The following is a 19,310-nucleotide window of genomic DNA, read 5'->3' on the forward strand; positions in this document are numbered from 1 at the left end:
GTATGTTATTAGTTCCTACGGGAAGTTACTCAAATGCCTGTCGCAAGATTCCACATGTTGTAAGTGGTCTTTCTAACAATATCTAAATATCTCAACCTAGTTGACCGAAGCTTTGTTTAAGAAATCAAGCCTCTGGGTTATGGCGCGAAGTTTTTTACAACTTAAAAGCAAAATTTTCAAATTCGGAACTTTCACGATCCCTTGATCACCTAGCAACTTATGTTGCATTGTCATGGGAGTTTGAACTAAAAATGTTATTAGTTTCAAGAATCACCTAGCGACATTTGTTTCCTCCTTTGTTGATTTGTAATAGCGTTCTGGATTATGTTATTATTTTCAACAATCTAGCTACTGTGCCGACGACTACACGATAATGGCAACGGGACCTATCCCTCCAATGGACCAATTAGTTTTGTAGAATAAACGGCTACCTCCCCACTCTTTTTAGAGTCTTGGCCTCACTCGTTCTGGTACTATCATCGACCCAATCCACGGCCAATCTGTTTACGACGTGGAAGGAACAGATCGCGCAAATATTGGACGTTCACGTCGATGGTGTTACGCTACCAACTGTTAGTCACACAAAGATATTAGGGATAACCTTCGGTAATACTCTCACCTTCAAGGCGCATTCCACTTTCAGCACTTGGGGGAAATATAAAGAAACGTTGCTAATCACGGATAATGCAATTGGCCGGCCGCCCATGTGCTACGTGTCATCAGTTTGGTCGCCTGGTCTTAAAAACACACACTGGAAAAGGCTGCAGGCCTGATAAAATCATCTACATGGTGAGGCTAAAGAGCTGAATATTGAAGATCATAACGAAATGCTGAAAAGGCAGTTTTGGCATAGTTGTCACAAACGAGGACACCCTAGCAAACAGAAAACAGATCGAAGACTATTTCGCTCATACGGTAAATATGAAACTGTGAAAGTATTAAAAAACATAATAATATCTCATGGACCTATTAAGTACGTGTCCTCATAAGCTGACACAAAGAAGTCATTGAGTTTGGTATTACCCGAATGAATTTTTCTGTGTGATGAAAACTGAGACACTGAAATAAATTTAACGCCATAATAAAAAAAGGTGTTTTTAGTATATTTTCTTCAAGTTTAAAGACAGCTTAGGAACGCTTATAGCTCGAATAAGTTAACTGTTAACTTTTAACTTTTAACGGTTAACTTTTTCGATATTCTACTGTATATACATATGTACACTATTAGGTAAATGGCATTGACTGTATTTTGAATATTTGGGTTAAATTGATCATAGCTTTAATGTGATGCGAAATTCCAATATTACAGTTCGGTTGTACAAATTTGTAATGCCTATTGTACCTGTTTTAGTTAATGTTAGAGCTGTTGCTGATGCTGCTAGTGCTGTCGTATCTTTTTGGATGGCGCTAAGACTTAGCTAGCTGGCAACGGGTACAACTGTAGTACCTTCATGTTTACAATGGTCTGTGTTTACGATAACTTGAACCACATAGCCGTTTTGTATGCTGCACTCATCAATGGGCACCTTTTCACCAAGTAATTTTCCACTGTAGAACCAACGCTGGCAGCAAGCATCTATACCTTCCGCAACCTACAAAAACAAAAATATTAATTTAAAAAAACAAAAAATACATATGTGTAGTATGCACTATAAACTAGACATGCTCTGAAAACAAAGAGTGGATAAAAACAGCCTCACCGGACTTAAAAAGTACGAAAAAAGTTAGGTAATTTTGTTCAATGAGGCGCTGGTTCGAATCATGGTGAAATGGAAATTTTCATTCTAGTGTTCCATACCAAGTGTGTCAACTAAGCAATAAACGTCAAAATTACAAACACCCTCGCTCACCTGATGCAAATCTCAGGTCTATAGTTGCATTTTTGGTACGAAAGACTATTTCACGCTGAGTTGCATTTGATAGTTTAATCACTTTTTGTAGTATTTACAAATGAAATATTTGCATATATGTATTTCCGCTTAAATATAAATAATAGAAGATTTCTGTCCTCCAAAAAACATAGGGAAACTAAAATTTATTTAAATTAGTGTCAAAAAAGTCAAGGGAAACTTAACATAATATAAAGCGCCACATGTGTAACAAGTTTTCCTCATGAATAATTACACTTGTAGGGCTGTTTACACAAATGCATAAAGCTAAGGCCACATTAGGCTGCACTACGCAGCAATGCACTGCACTACAAAATATTCTTTGCATGTATTCTTATGAGGCAATTCACACCTAGCGTCAGCAGCACTGCGCGACCCGGCACAGCGCGGCACATTTGATCAACTAGGCTGCTGCCGCTAGGTTTGAATTGCCTCATAAGAATACATGCAAATAATTTTGCACCATCTTTTTTCAATCTGGGCAAAAGAGTGTGGAACTCTCCTTCCTCATATCTTGAGGATGAGATGTCGTGCACCCATAGCCGCAACCTTTTTCTTTTCCTTTCCTCTTCTTCGCACAAAAATGAAATAATTACAGCTTCAAAAACTGTGTCGTCCATTTTGCAAACAAAAATAAACACAAACTTTTGCCGCAATGTGTCGCTCGATTGCCGCTTAATGTTAATTGCCAAAAAATGTCCTACTGAGGCGCCGCTGCCGCTACGTGTCGCGCAGCGTAATGTGCGAATACCTTAAGGGCAAATTTATATAAGCGCTTTGGTCGCTTCAAAAGCAAAGATAACGGCAAGGTGTTTCATTGTTTTTCGAATGCCGTTGTCAAAGCGTAGGCACGCAACCAAAGCGTTTATGTAAATTTCCCTGTGAGTGGAAATAAACCAAAAGAGCAAGCAAAAATATGTATTAAAAAAAAAGTTTGAGGATATGATACGTTTTTTGGCAATGACATTGTTGTTTTTCATTTAAAAGTGCTGTTACTAGATTCTTGTAATAACACAAATATAATGAACTTAGGTATAGAAATTCAGAAATCCTAGAAAATTTTTTTCGATATAATTTGTTGTTGAGTATAAAAAGCTTTTCACAATAATTTGAAAAACTCTTGTTCTCAATATTCGCCATGATATAAAATTAAAATTTTGTGGAACACAGCAACACTTTTGTGAGTACAAACACCTTGTTTCAATCTTTAACTTCCCTGCACACAACAATAAGGATACGCTTACATAGCCACGGATAAACCGAAAAATTGCAGTCAGTTGATGAAATCGGTGGTGCTAAAATTGCAACCGATTATCGGCCGGCAGCTTTTTTTCTTACATGTTACTTTATCGCAAAAATACGCTTACGTTTATGCTTTTATGTTCTTATCCCATAAAGGACGCCTGTTTTGCACACAATTAATAAATTTTTTAGTCCATCGCAAAAATAATTAATATTTCACAGTAGGTAGGTAGGTTGAACTGGCCGGTCCATGAGGACCTCACATAGACTGATTGAGTCCGTAGTGTTACCAGAAGTTTGTTTTAACGACCAAACTGAAAAACCCTATCAAAAACCAGGACCTATGTTATAAAATAACTCCATCCTCTTGGCAAATACTTGAAGCTTCCTAGGACTTAAGCCATTTGCTGCTTCTAGATCTGACAGCTGTATCACTCCTAATAGCTAGAGTCTTAGCCTGTCAAGTGCAGCGCACGAGCACAGAACGTGCTCGATCGTTTCCTCCTCCAACCCGCACTTCCTACATCTGCTATCACTGACCAAGCCTAATTTAAAGGCATGTGACGCCAGAAGGCAGTGTCCAGTCAGAATACCCGTCATGAGTCTACAGTCCTCTCTTTTTAATGATAGAAGCAACTGTGTTAGTCTAAGGTTGTAAGACCTACAAATAATCTTCGACACTTTACAGCCCCGCGCTTGAACCCACGCCTTTCCGGCTTGGTCGATCATGTGCACCTCTCGCCTTTTGGGACGTCTACGGAGCAAGCTTCAAGGGATGCGCCCTTTTTAGCTAGTTCGTCCGCTTTTTCATTCCCATATATTCCCATATGCCCTGGGACCGAATATAGATGTATGCTTCTCCCTCTCGCGATTCTCTCCAGAGACTGCTTACACTCTAACACGCATTTAGATGCTGTGATATTTCACAGTAAATGCACGCAATTTAATAAACAGAATCGGACGATACAATTGAGCACGCGCGAATTTATCGGTAGTGAAAAACGACAACGGCCGACAACAATTCGGTGATCGGTTGAAATGTACACACGCTCATTTAAATACATGTGTTAATTTTTATCGGACGATTACGACCGGCATTGGGCGATCAAAATTGGTGGCTGTATAAAGCGCCAAATACACGACACGAACATTTCCGCGGACATTCCGCAATCTTCTTCGCAGCTTTGGCCATACACCATACGAACTTTTGGCCGAACATTAGTTCTCTTTCAGACAGCGATGAATACGGACAACAATTGTGCTGCAGCAATATTGCTCGCTGTGGCAATTAAAGTCGGATAATAATTATTCTTTTTAATTCTATTACAATAATCTTTGCTTTTTACTTGCCACAATGATCGCAAAGATTTATACATTTCAATAAATTCACTCAGAAATTTTTTATTGTCCATTTTACTTTTCCGCGCACGTCTATTCCGTTCAGAAATTACTACGATTATGAGCTATTTCGCCATACACGCACGAACAGTTCGCGCCAATGTTCGCCAAAAATTAAAATATTTTGATTTTTGGCGAATATTTGCGCGAACTGGCAAACACCACCATACACGACAGAAAAAGTCGCAGAAACATGACATAACGGGAATGTTCGCGGAAATGTTCGTGTCGTGTATTTGGCGCTTAAGCGAACCCTAATTGACCGTTTTCAACCGAAACAATAATGTCAACCCATTTTTTCCCGTTATGCTATCTTAACCGATTGCCTGTCAGATATATGTAAGTCAACACACTTGTACTTATCCACAATGTTTTTCATGTACGTGTGAGCTGTCAGTCGGCTGCATACTTTTAGGAGACAAACTGAACGCCAGTGCTCAGCCTTGCCATACCGTTGATAAAAAACCAATAATTTTTAAACTATCAAAATGCCCAAAAATATCCAAAAAGCATTTTAACCAATTTGTTTTAACCTTTTTATTCGCAAATTTATTTAAATTATACACATTTTATGTATGGGGCCTTTCATCTTAGGTGTTCCCACTCGAAGAACTAAATGTCTCTAAAATCCACCAAAGTTGGTAAAAGTGTTGCCATTGAAAGGTACATCACCTGTGCAATAGGAGGGACCGAAATATGAATAGATTGCAATGATACAGGGTGTAGAAAATTTACTTTTTTCCTTGCGATTATTTTCAATAAATATTTAGACCACTAAATTTCAACGTACAAAAAACGATTTAGTTGATTTCTATAGTATTTTCCGTCACAAATTTTTTAATAATTTTTTTTCATCAATTTTAAACTTGGAAACTTTTTGAGCTTTCCCTAATTGTTGTTAAATGTTGCTCAAAATGAAGCCCAGTTCTTCCTCTACAAAAATACGTACATAGGTCACTTCGTGGGGGAATGTAAATTTCGCTGCGGTTGTTCGCTCTGAAGCTTCTGGGAACCGTCGCGCTACAGTTTCAAGGCAAACAAAAAGAAAATATAAAAAAATTGACGTAGCACCTCAAAAAAGAATGAACATTTTTTGTAAGGGAGTAAATACGTTTTATTTTAAGCAACACTAAAATAAAAAATATACAAGTTGTTATGTAATATAATATACAATTTTTCTTATGCAATGCCAGCCGGTTAGATTTTTTTATTGTACCTCCAAATAGGTATGGGCTCTATTCCTTATAAAAATGTGCAGGCCACCTTGTGGGGCAACGTCAATTTTTATGGTTTTTTGCACTTTCACACTGAAGCTTTCGGGTTCCATCGTGGCACAGTTAGAAAGTCCAAAAAATTATAAAATTTGACTTTGCCCCACAAAAGGGCATGTAAGTTTTTATAAGGGAATACATTTGAAGCAAAAATTAAAAAATCGAACCGGCTAGTGGTGCATAAAAGTTTTAATTGATATTTTTCTATTAAACATTTGTTTTGTGTAACTTTTTGATGCAAACCAATTTTGATTTGCTTAGTGTGTTGTGGTACAACGCCAATTTTTATACATTTATAATTTTTGCTTTGAAACTATAGCACGATGGTTCCCAAAAGCATCAAGGCGAAAAACGCAGAAACAATGGTATTGCCCGATTTTGAGCAACACTAAATAAAAACTAAAGCAGGCTTATTTCGCAAATAGTTGCAAAATTTGAGAAAGTTGAAAAAAAAAATTTTTAATTGGTCAAACTACTTTTTGAAAAGTCCAGAAAAAAAAACTATAAGAAATGTGTGAACCTTTTTTTTTGTACGTTGAAATTTAGTGGTCTAAATATTTACTGAAAAAACAAAACCGGGAGGAAAACATTTCGACAAACAGGTGATGTTCATTAATGACAACATTTTCACCAACTTTGGTAGATTCAGGAGATATTAATTTTTTCGAGTGGGAAAACTTGGCATATAAAAAAAAAAAACAGAAAAGAAAACAATAAAATATCATTAAATAAAATAAAATATATGTACAAGAAAAATTAAATAAAATGAATAGAAATAAAATTTAATAAAATTAAACAAACGACACGAAATTAAGGTCAATGAAATAAAAAGAAAATTTGATGCAATGAGATGAAATGGAAAGAAATTAAGTTAAACTGAAGAAATAAAACAAAATAAATTGAAATGGAATCAAATGAAATAGAAGGAAATTAAGTTGAGATAAAGAAATGAAATGAAATTAAGTGAAATGAAATCGAATAAAATGAAAGAAAATGAAATTGTATAGAATGAAATTAAAGGAGTGAAAGGAAATGAAAAGAAACTAAATTAAAAGTATAGAAGTTAAATCTTACATAAAACAAGTAAAGGTGTCTAAGTTCGCGTGTAACCGAACATTATATACTCAGCGTGAGCTTCAATTGTACATTTCATTTCAGATAAATTACTTTTCTACATAACACGTGGCACCACCCGTTTAAAAAAAATGTCTCCGCATTTCCTCTTACAATAAAACTTGATAAGTGAAATATCATTGATTCAAAACTTTTACTAAGTTATAGCATATTATTCTAGTCTACGACCCTTTTAAACTTGTTTTATATCTAAGTTGCCGTGGTCTTTAACCGCTCCCGTCCATTTTTATTAGAGTATTTTCTGCTATAAGGAAAATATGTGTACACAATTTCATTAAGATATGTTAAGTTTTCTTCGAATTATGGCTCCCAAAACATAGAAAATTGCTTAGTCATAAAAGGGGCGGTGCCACACCCTTTTTCAAACAATCTTAGTGTTTTCCAATTTAATGTTATAATTCAATTTAGAAAGTAAAATTCTATTGATACAAAACTCTTTTTCGCTTAGATATAGCTTATTATTTTCGTCTACGACCCTTTTAAAAATCTTTTATATAAAAGTGGGCGTGGTCTTTAACCGATCTCGTCCATTTTTTCTAGAAATATTTAATGCTATAGAGAAAATTTGTGTACCCAATTTCATTACGATCCGTTTATTTTTCTTCGAGTTATGGCTCCCGAAACAGAAAATTGCTTAGTCATAAAAGGGACGGTGCCACGCCCATTTTTTTAATTTGAAGTTTTTCCTATTTATTGTTATAAATCCACTTGGGAAATGAAATACCATTGATATAAAGCTCTTTTTTGAAAAGATATAGCTTATTTTATTCGTCCACGACCCTTTTAAAAATCTTTTATATAAAAGTAGGCGTGGTCCTTAACCGATTTCATTAATTTTTCTTCAAAGCATTCCTTATAGTAAAGGCCACCTCTCGGCCGAATTTTGTTACGATAGGTTTAACGATTTTTGATTTATGATTAATAATATTTGTAAAATTGATTTTATCACAAGTGGGCGGTGCCACGCCCATTTAAAATTTTTTTTTTTTTTAATTTTTATCGAGAGTCCCAATATCAGTCCACACTAGAGATATACGCCGCCAATTTGCGACGTTTTTCGCACGCCGCCGCCGAATGATAAAAATTTCGACGCGGTGGCGAAGGCGGCGGTATTCGGCGCGTTACTATATCTTCTACTCTTTTAAGATTGGCTGGTCCATTTATTGTTCATCTCGAAAATTGGTCCGATATGATCGAAAGGGGTATCGAGGGATACGCATCACTGCCAGTTATAAAAATCCAATTTCGAAATTTAACACTTTCTAACCGTTCAAAAGTTATTTGAGAAAACATGCGCTTTCAATTCCAGCTTAACACGGATTTCGCATCACCGAATTGACTGAAAGAATAATCAAATCAGTGATGCAAAATCCTTTAGTAGGCTCCAGTGCACAGTGTTCCGTGTAGTACAAGCTAGCTGGACAAAAACAAAGTTTTTATTCCAAGAATATTGTAATGGAAAATGAAAGAAAACAACAAAATAACGGGATTTTTGCACAAATTTGTTTTTTTTTTCGCTTATTAAAAAAAAAATAAAATAAAAATGGATCTCGTCGTATCTCAGCAGTCGAACGCAAACAGTTATTTTTAAAAATACTCTTTCAAATGTCATCCAGGTTCCCTCTGGCGTCCCACAAGGCAGTCACCTGTAACGACAGCCTGTCTCCATACTGGCTTAAATGAGTGGCAGAGTGTATATGGGTCTATGTGTTTATGTGTTTTGTGTCCAGGTCCGTGCCTTAGTCGCAATGTTGCCATTAAAATAATATTAACATAATAATATTAGCATTGACAACATTGTACCTATAGTGAACACAATGTTGCAACGGAAATAAGATGTTGCGCTTGGCATCATGTTGTTATAATAAGTAAAATTTCACCATGTTGCTAACAACCTAGCAGCATTGACGAATGATATGTAACTATGTGTTTGTTCTGTTCGGTATTATGTATGTGGATGGGTATTTGTGCAAGGCTATGAGCGTGTGAGTGCATCAGTGTGAGCGGTCAAGGCACGAACCAAACGTATCTGTGTAGGTGTTTGTTGTGTGGAGCGGTGAGCGTATGAATGTATGAGTGCATGATTGTATAGATGGAGAATACGGGAAAACCGAAAAGAAAGTTTGACATGTAATGGTAAAAATTTTCCGGTTCTGGGTAACGTTCCTTACCACGGCTGTAGCTATAAGAAGGGGCAAAATGAGCCAACGGGCCAAAGTATTATTTCATCAGTGCCAGTGAGTGTAAGTGGAAAGTGGTTAACAAAAAAAAAAAAAATAATAATAAAAATTCTTCAATAAGTTTTTAGTGCGCGCCTCAAACCGAAAAAGCCTGTTTACTAAATTTTGTAGCGAGGTACCTTTTTTAATTGTGTAGTGCGCGGTGAAAAGTGTTTCGCGACCGCTAGAACCAGGCAAATCTGGTTTGCCAGCTAGCCCCCGATCCTGACCGTTGCAGCAGAAATAAATTAGACCACAAAGGCTATCGCCATCGCTAAAACCAGGTAAGTCTGATGGTTTTCACTGCCCTTGGATTTTTTTTTTGCCTTCCTCCAACCTGGCATGCCTACTGGGAAGCTGGCTTCTATATAGCCAATTTTCCAAGCAAGCCAAGAGCAAACTTGCATGCATGTATGCACGCCTTCATACAGATATATGTATGTCGGTGAGTATTTAATCACGCAGACAACAAAAAAAAAGGAAAATAAAAATAAAATAAATTTAATGCTAGAAATGCTGCAAGACTAACGTTTTTTTTGTATCTTAACAGGGCACTCCCTGCTGGAAAGAAGCCGCTGAGAGAATTTAAAGTTTCGTTTTACGGCTTAAAAAGGCAAATTAGCGGCATCAAACTCCCGACGGCACTCCACGTCTACAACCACGTATACAACAACAACCACATCACCGGTTGAATTGGCTACATACCGCCCGGCAAGTACCCACACGCACTACACTATATTTTTAATTTGGTGGCACACACCACAACAACAACCACTACAGCACCTTTTTGGTATCGGCAATATATTGTCACCACAACAACAACTACAACAACACTACCCTTTTGGCCTCTTAGCCGACGACAAAACGCCCAACAACAAACACATCGTCTTTTTGAAATTGGCGACATCCCGCCCAACAAAAGAAAAAAATACAGCATCATTTTGGTATTGGCGGCGCAACGCCAACAACAGACATTACACCACTTTAATATAGACCACATATATACTTTTTTTCATCGGCGGCGCAACGCCAATTACAAGCACGACCACTTATTTTCTATTGGCAATTACAATTTTCACCAGCCACCACACATCATTCTTTTATTTTGGCATCGGCGACGCAACACCAACAACAGCCACATATTGTATCAGCAGATATCGCCACAAAAACAACAATACCAGCCACACATCCACCGGCCAGTTCCACAGAATTAATTGTTACCAGCTCGTCAAGCCACTAGAGGCCAGCAACCAAATCACCAAGAATAGGGCAAGGTTATTAAAATATGCACATATTATACACAAGTGAGGATTTAGCGAAAACAACACTGCCAACAGGAAGAGCAGCCTAAAAGCGGGATTGGTGGAGATCACCAACAACAACAACACACCACAACGGCAGCAGCAGAAATAATCGTTAAACCTTAATGTCAGTAATTTTTCTATTGTTTCGAAACAAATTGGCCTTTTTTGTATTTTTTTTTGGCATTATATCTTTTTTTTATAAGTAGGTTTACTCACATAGCTATTTCCTTTTTTTTGATGTAGGATTTCTGGTAGTAAAAAGGGTTGGGCAAAAACAAAGGCTTGTGGTCATTAGCCCAAAAATTTTGCTAAGTAATTTGTGCTACGGTGTAATATTACTAATATTTTACTAATATTTCACTTTGTTTTATTTTTATTTTTTCATTTCACTCTTTTTGAAGTTTCTTTGATTAATTTTTCATTTGCATTTTTTTCGCTATTTTTGACATTCATTTGGATTCTTTTAGTTTTGATTTTTGCATTCCTTTTGTGGATAGTTACTATATTCAAAGTACACCGATCTTTATAGTTGTGCTCTGCCTATAGTTCCACACATGCTTTTTATTCCTTTTCGGTTAGACAGTAACTAACTCGAAATTATGGAACTTTGAATATTCCTTTTTTTTTTTGATTGCATCGGCACATATTACACTTACATATATTTGCCAGAACGCTTCCGGCAAACTTACCCTTATCCTTCCCGCATTTAACACTACGGGCTTGCATACAAGCACCCACATTAAATCCTTTTTTCTTATCTTGATAATTTTTTTCTTTGACTTTTACACACGTTTGGTTTTTTTGACATTGTCATCACGCTACAAATTTATTACTACCTCATATACGCTCAATATCCAAGATCGTAAGCGATCGATCTGGATCCGTGTTCGAACGTGGTCATATGTACATATGTATGTTTGAGTTTTTTGTTTCAGCTACTCAACTGCAGCGGCGCCGTTGGATGAGAAGAGTAACTTGGTGAGTGTTTTGAGTGAAACATTAAAATTTATCAAAATACACCTGTTTAGTTGTATGTACATGTGTTAGCACAGATTCCTGCTCTTCCAAAAATAGAACAGGAATTAGCAAATCAGAAAAATAAAAACAGATTGCAACGAACATATGTACATGCATGAAAAACGTCTCAAACGTACATTTGCACTTACATAGATACCTTTTGTTTTCATATACACATAAATTCTTTTACTTTGATGACCTACTTTTGATGTGTACATAATTGATCTTATGTTTACTTGAGCGGTTGCGGTAGATCAGGGATTAGGGTACTTGATTTTTTTTTGTTCGCCCTTTTATTTTACTTTGTTTTATTTGAATTTGTATCTTTAGAATTTAGAATTAGCTCCTATTAATAATATTGCATTAGGGTGGCCCTAAAAGTTTAAATTTTTTTTTATTTGAGGCCAGACACTTTGTCTATTAGTCGTAGGTATTTTTTTTATAGAATTGAATTTGAAATGTATCTACTTCTTCTTGCACTCTTATGAATTTTTAATGTTCGCCAGTAATAAAATTTAGCATTAAGTTTGAGCAATTTTTTTATTGTTACTTTGAGTAAACTTTTGAAACCCTTGAAAAATTATTTTGTAGTAAACTTTGAGTTTAAAGTTTTATTGAAATTATTGAACTGGTAGTAGGGTGTTAGTCGGTAATTTGTAAACCAAAAATTTTGTAAATAAATTATAAGAATTATGTTTGGATGAAATTTTAATACAAGTTGTAAGTTGGTGTTGGTGCTGCGCTTGTGCGCGGAAAGGTTAGGTGAAGGTGAGTGTTTAGGGAAAATTACTGAGGGACAGGGGACAGACTCATGTCAGGTTTGGGGGCACTGTAAGTAGATAGGAGTCAGCACAGTGCACACGGTGCGGTGCAAGTTGCACTGCAGAGGGAGGGTAGACTCCACCTGACAGGACAGGCCTTCATCTTTTCCCCCTCTTAACTTTCCCCCTCACGTTTGTTTTATCTTTTTCAGCTTTTCCTCTCCTTTCTAAACACATGCAGGTATGAACCTTTTTTTTGTTTATGTGGCTGTGGGTGAGGACGGTGGTGAAATGCCCCGCCCAAGACGACGAGCTAGCTTGGGCCCGCAAGCATACCTGCTTGCCGCCGCTCCTCGCCATCCAAACAGTCAGCCACGTAACAATGACGCCCAACGACAATAGCCCGATCACCTTTTTGACTCTTCCATTTCCCTTTTTATCAATTTTAAATTTGCATTTTGTTTCGCAGTTTTTTTTTTCTCGATCCCCATTAATCCTTCAAGTTCCGCTTACATTTTTTTTTTTAGTTTCCAAAATTTTCTATCAGTTTTTAGCTTTGGTATTCCGAACGTTAATAGCTCGACTAATTTTTCATTTACACGTTAATTAATGATCTCTTGTTTTAAATTTCCCATTTTTACTTTAATTAATTATTTCCTATTTGTCATTTTTGAAATTCTTAATTTTTTTCAACATTTCCTTTCTTAGATTTTCCATTTTTTTTTTCTTTTACCCTTCCAAACCCAATCCTTATTTCCGTCTTTTGACAGGACAGGGACAGCCATGATGGCAACGCCGGTTGAGTTCACCTGATCGACAAGTGTCATCATGACCAGATGATAGGGATAGCTGAGTGTCCATGTCAGGGTTCCTTTGTTGAACTTTAACAGCTCGACAAAGTGGTAACTGGTATGACACTTAGCTAGCGACGGACTTAGGTAGGAGATCGTGGCGAGCTGTTCAAGCTACCTTACCGGGAGTCCAGCACTGCCGGTAAGTGAGGTTTACAGTCGTCGCCACGATATTTAGGAGTAGGAGGTGTGGCATCCACTCATAGGAATAAGTTCGTGAATGTGAAGTGCCACACTTCCACGGACAGCACGATTGACCAGACTTCAAATACATAGAGACGGACTAACCACCTTCGCTGAACCTTCGCCAAGGCAGCACCACAGACACCAATACAAATACATTAAATTTCATTTGGTAACTTTTGATTTCAAATTCAAAATTTAATATTCTTGAAGTTTCGAGATTATTCAAAAATTTTTTTTTTACTGAATATTTCTTAGGAGGATTATTTCCAAACATCTTGCTTGAATTGCGTTTTTTTTTTCGAAAATTTACATCCAACTAGCTCACCCACACAAACATAGTGTTAGAGATTGGTTTTAGTTTTAGTTTAATTTTGTTTTCAGTTTTATCCCTGAGGTATTTTTTTTTGGATTCTGGGTCAGACCCTTAAATCGTCAAACCTAGATCACTAGGTATCAAAAATATTATTCGCATTTAATTTTTGATCCCTGAGTTATTTTGTTTTTGGTTTTGGATCATATTTTTGGGATGGATACGAGACATTTAAGGCAGAAAAAAAAAAAAACGGTTTGTCTTGCGACGCATACACACACAAGCCAACATATAATTTGAATTCTCCCTTTTGCAAGTCCTAAGTTTCTATGTTTCGATTAGCATATACATAATATTTTACACCCAAACAAACCTTGTTTTAATTCTCACACACACACACGCACATAGCCCCTGAATTTAAATTCAATTTTAATAAATTTTTTTTATATACTTAAGCATTTTTGTTTTTGATACTAGCGTGTAAGTTTTTTTTTCCTCATACGCATAAACCCACAAATCACTTGAATTACCATACACATACATACATACACACAAACCTATCACTTAATAATTGAATTGAATTTTTATATACATACATATATTTTAATTTTTATATCCATTATTTAATATCCTTTATTTATATATTTTTTTATTGGGTTTTGGGTAAATTTGGACCTGTTATCTTATAGTATTTACTTTTTTATTATTTGTTGGATCTGCAAGTACAAACAGATTGTTTTTATCGGGATATTTTCTTTGCATCTCATTTTTTTTCTTTTTCGCATAATTTTTTTTCTCTTCTTTTTTTCCATTTGGGTTGCGGTTTGGATATCGTGTCCTTGGATATATTAGGGTGTCTGGCTAAATAGATTCTTTTATTTTTTTTTTTTCAAATTTTTGACATAAATCTATTGTTCAGACAGTGAATGTCTGATAAAGAGACAGAGAACCGCGTAATTGGGGGATGGGGGATTTTAAATTCCGATAGGCGCGTTACGAGAAGTCACACTCGAGCGCTTGAAAATCAAATCGTGGGTTCAGTTTTCAACCAGATCGACACTGGTATTCCGAGGGCCGTCGACTTTGTGCCCACAGACTATTTTAATAGGTGAGCGTCGCGGATCTTCGGATCTTTTGGCCCTGAACGCCCGATTAGGATCTCTGTCGCGAACGGGGTGTCAGTCAGTGAGGCTGAAAATTCATTGAACTTTTCCCAGAAGATCGATTTGGTGTGCCAAATGTCGGATAGCGGAGATGAGGGTGCGATGTTCCAGTGATGGGCGCACCAGTAGGGGATCCCAGAGGTCTTAATGCCCCTCTTCCTGAAGCCAACCGCCAAGACACCAATGTCGAACAGCTGAGCCGAATGATGGCTATGATGGCGCAACAACAAGACTTGGTTGTGCAAATGGCAGGGCAGGTCAGGAGCATTAAGACCAATGTTGATATCCTTGGTGGTCGCGTAGCGGATATGGAGGCTTCCGCGCAACCTTCGGCACATCGGTCCGCCGTGGCATCAACGCCACAACTTCAAAACCAGAGGGGGGAAACTACTGCTCGTGACGGTACGCCGAATACCAATCGGACTGCCGAGCGGGACGGTGGTAACCCTCCAAGGTGGAAAAAATTAGATTTGGACAAGTGGCACATCAAATTCGATGGGACAAACAAGGGAATGAGCGTCGAAAGCTTCGTATTCCGGGTAGAGAGAATGCGGGAACAACACAACATCTCCTACTACCAGTTGTTCACGGACTTTCATTGTCTGGTTTCCGGCGGTGCCTTGAAGTGGTATTGGCAGGTGCTCGAAGACCATTCCGATGATCCCGATTTTGGGTACTTTGGTCTGAAAGCAGAACTGCTAAGTCACTTCAAGTCCGCCGAGTCCGACTATGAAATAATCCGTGAAATAATGGAACGAAAACAGCAGCCCGCAGAAGCTTTCGACGACTTTTATAGCGAAGTCCACAACCTGACGTTCCGTTTGCGGAAGAGGATCCCTGAGAGGGAATTGGTTGGCATAATTAGGGGAAATCTTAAACCGTACCTAGCCAACCTGACCTTCGCCATTCAAATGGACTCGTTGGCGGAGCTCAAAGCTGAGTGTAAGAGAGCGGAAAAACTCATTAGGGAAAATAAGAACCGGTCCAGATCAGTTAATGAGATAGGGTTCGAACAGCCAGATATACTGGGAGAGAGGAAGTTAGAAGCTTTTGATAGGAAGCCTCAGCGCCCACCCCAACACCAATCCCAATCCTTACCCCAACACCAAACCACAGCCAATCCCAATAGTGTTCGTCCTTCTGTTAGTCCTTCCGTGTCCAACTCTACCGTCAATTCCTTTTGTGCATCACCCTTCCACTTGATGTTGTGTTTTTCGTGCGGTATGCCGGTGGATCACTTTGTGAAAAACCCGGCAGAAGCACAAAAACCAAATAAATGTTCGTCCTCGTTCCACAATATGGTCTGTTTTGCGTGTGGAAGTGATTCGTCCTTTTGCGTGTTTAAGCCCAAACAGGGAAACCCGAGGCTGGCGGAGTTGACCGGGGACTCCAGCCAGGAGTTAGGCAACCCGGCAGACCTGAAATGAAAATTTTGAAGAAATAGAACAGAGAGAGGAGGTTAGGAAACCACAAGGGACGGTGGAAAAACGCGAGGTAAAGGGTTTACACCAAAGAAAGATAGAGTATGAAGAAGCAAGAAGAAGGATATTATGTGAAACCATAAGTACTAATAGGAAAAAGAGAAATTTTGAGAAGATTCATAAGATGAGGGAGAAAAGGAGATATTTTAAGAAGTTGCGTAGCAAAATTGTCGCGACAATTGTCACTGTAAAAGGTGACAATAGATTTCTCGCCAAAACCGCGATAGGAGGTAGGGAAGTTTTAGCTCTCTTGGACTCAGGGGCGAGTGCCAGCTGTTTAGGGAAAGGCTCAGCGGCACTCCTGTGCGGTAAAGAGGCCTTGATTGTGCCAATCAGGGGCCAAAATATCCGGACCGCGAACGGGGAGGAAACCGCCGTGGTAGGGGTCATAAAGTTACCAGTCGAGTGGGATAATACGACCAGGGAATTAGAATTTTTGATAGTTCCTGATCTGCAACAGGAAGTATATTTTGGGATAGATTTTTGGCAGGCTTTCGGTATGAGTGTTGTGAGTAAGGGTGTGAGGGGTAGTGTGAATGGTGCCAGTGTGGCGGAGCTCGTGCCCGCCGAGGGTGACTTGTCTTTCGATGCTGTGCAGCACGTTTTGACGCCCGAGCAAAATAATAGGTTGGAGCGTGTCAAAGCCCAGTTCCCGTCCTTCGCGGTATTAGGGTTAGGCCAAACAGATAACACGTCATCGAGGTGGTTGACGAGAATCTGCGAGTAAAGCAGCGCCATTACCCGATTTCACCAGCTATTCAAAAACTCATATACGAAGAGTTAGATCGAATGTTGGACATGGGAGTCATCGAGGAGTCCAACAGCAGCTGGAGTTCGCCGGTATCACTGGTAATAAAAGGGACGAAAAACCGCTTGTGCCTTGACGCTCGCAAAGTCAACGAACGAACAATTAAGGATGCCTACCCCTTACCCCACATTGATGGAATCCTCAGCCGACTACAAAATACACGATTTATTTCCGCGATAGATTTGAAGGACGCTTTCTGGCAGATTCCTCTGGAGAAGAAGTCAAGAGAAAAGACTGCTTTTACTGTCCCTGGCCGACCCCTTTACCAATTTACCGTCATGCCTTTCGGGTTGTGCAATGCAGCACAACGAATGTGTCGTCTCATGGACAAGGTCATTCCGGCCGCTTTACGTGAATGTGTTTTTCTTTATCTTGACGATTTATTAGTTTATTCTGTAGATTTCGAGTCCCATATGTGTATGTTGGAGAAGGTCGCTCGGTGTCTTCGCGAGGCTAAGTTAACAATTAATGTCGAAAAGAGCAAGTTTTGTTTCAAAGAAGTTCGATATCTAGGGTACGTAGTCGGGGATGGTTGTATTAGGACAGACGCCAATAAAGTGGTGGCTGTGAGGTACTTTCCAGTTCCGAAAACCCCGAAGCAACTACGACGGTTCCTGGGTATGTCGGGCTGGTACCGACGTTTCATACAGGACTATGCGACTATTGCAGCCCCGCTGCACGACTGCCTCAAGAAAGACAAAATCAAAAAGTTTGCAATGACGGAAGAAGCAATAAAATCATTTGAAATTTTAAAGCAGAGTTTGGTTTCTGCTTCGGTGCTCACACATCCTGACTTTAAGCGTCGTGTTTATATATTTAATGTGATGCATCAACGGATGGAGTGGGAGGGGTTTTGTTCTAACTAGACGATGACCAGAACGAAATACCGATTGCCTACGTTTCGGCAAAACTAAATAAAGCGCAGAAGAACTACAGCATAACAGAACTAGAATGTTATGCTGCGATCGTGAGTGTTAAAAGATTCCGACCTTATGTAGAAGGAACCCCGTTCACCATCATAACTGATCATGCCAGCCTCAAATGGCTCATGAATCAGAAAGATCTTTCTGGGAGGTTGGCAAGGTGGAGTTTGAAACTCCAGGGTTATGATTTCGATATCCAACATCGAAAAGGTGCGCAAAACGTGGTTCCCGACACACTCTCACGAATGCACATGGACGAAATACAGACGAACGACAGAGCCATAGACGTGTGTCTCGAGTCACCGTGCTTCGAGTCGGAGGAGTATACGGAGTTAAAAAAGACGGTGACCGAGAACAAGGACAAACTACCCGACCTATGTGTATCGGACGGTTACGTGTATAAACGGACGCAATTCGACCGGGGGGACGATCTTCTAGCGGACCAGACCTGGAAGCTCTGGGTTCCGTCGGGGGTGCGAGCGGGGCTGGTTGAGGCGTCTCACAGCTCGCCGTCTGCTGGTCATGGTGGCATCCACAAGACACTGTCCCGACTACGTCACAAATATTATTGGCCAGGAATGGTCACCGACGTATGCGCACATGTAAAAGACTGCGAAACCTGCAAAACTAACAAAACTCAAAATGTTTCGTTTCAAAACGATGATGGGTAAACAAAAGCTCACAGAGCGACCATTCCAACGTTTGTTCATTGATTTTATAGGTCCGTATCCGCCTACTGTAGATGGTAACGTGTATGTCTTTGTTTGTCTAGATCACTTTACTAAGTTTGTGTTTTTAAAACCTATGAGAAGGGCCACTTCAGTTGAGGTTATAAAATTTTTAGAGAAAGAAGTCTTTCACGTGTTTGGTGTGCCCGAATATGTCCATTCGGACAACGGCAAACAATCCGTCTCGGAAATATTCAAAGAGTTTTTGGAGAAATTCGGCACGACACACGTGAGAACTGCATTTTATTCACCTCAGGGTAACGCTGCGGAAAGAGTCAACCGATCTGTGCTGCAGATAATTAGGTCCTTCATAAAGGGCAACCAAAAGAACTGGGACAAATGTGTCAGCGATGCCGCATTTGCACTACGCAGCGTTACTCACTCAGCCATCAACATGTCACCATACTATGCCACTTTCGGTGTGCCTATGATACAGCATGCTGCATCATATGAGCTATATCGAAAGTTGGCGGCGTTGAAGATGGTGACGTGGAGATAGATACGGCTGGTGATAAAATGCAGCTCATAAGAAAGAGAATTATGAAGGAGCTGAAGCTGGCCCACGATAGAAGTCAAAAGGTCTACGACACCAGGAGTAAGGATATAAAGTTTCAGATTGGACAAG

At 38.9% G+C, this 19,310-nt stretch overlaps 1 protein-coding gene across 1 annotated transcript in view; it reads right to left on the bottom strand.

Moving 5' to 3' along the window:
* Positions 1-1,087: 1,087 nt before the first annotated feature.
* Positions 1,088-19,310, bottom strand: part of LOC137236826 (ubiquitin domain-containing protein 1) — a 495,300-nt gene continuing 477,077 nt past the window's right edge. Inside the window, exon 4 of the mRNA XM_067759854.1 lies at positions 1,088-1,592. Coding sequence (XP_067615955.1) covers positions 1,419-1,592 — 174 coding nt within the window. The 3' untranslated portion in view covers positions 1,088-1,418. The remainder of the gene's footprint in view (positions 1,593-19,310) is intronic.

Source organism: Eurosta solidaginis, chromosome 1 (assembly GCF_040869045.1).
Source record: "Eurosta solidaginis isolate ZX-2024a chromosome 1, ASM4086904v1, whole genome shotgun sequence".
NCBI classification, from domain to species: Eukaryota; Metazoa; Arthropoda; class Insecta; order Diptera; family Tephritidae; genus Eurosta; species Eurosta solidaginis.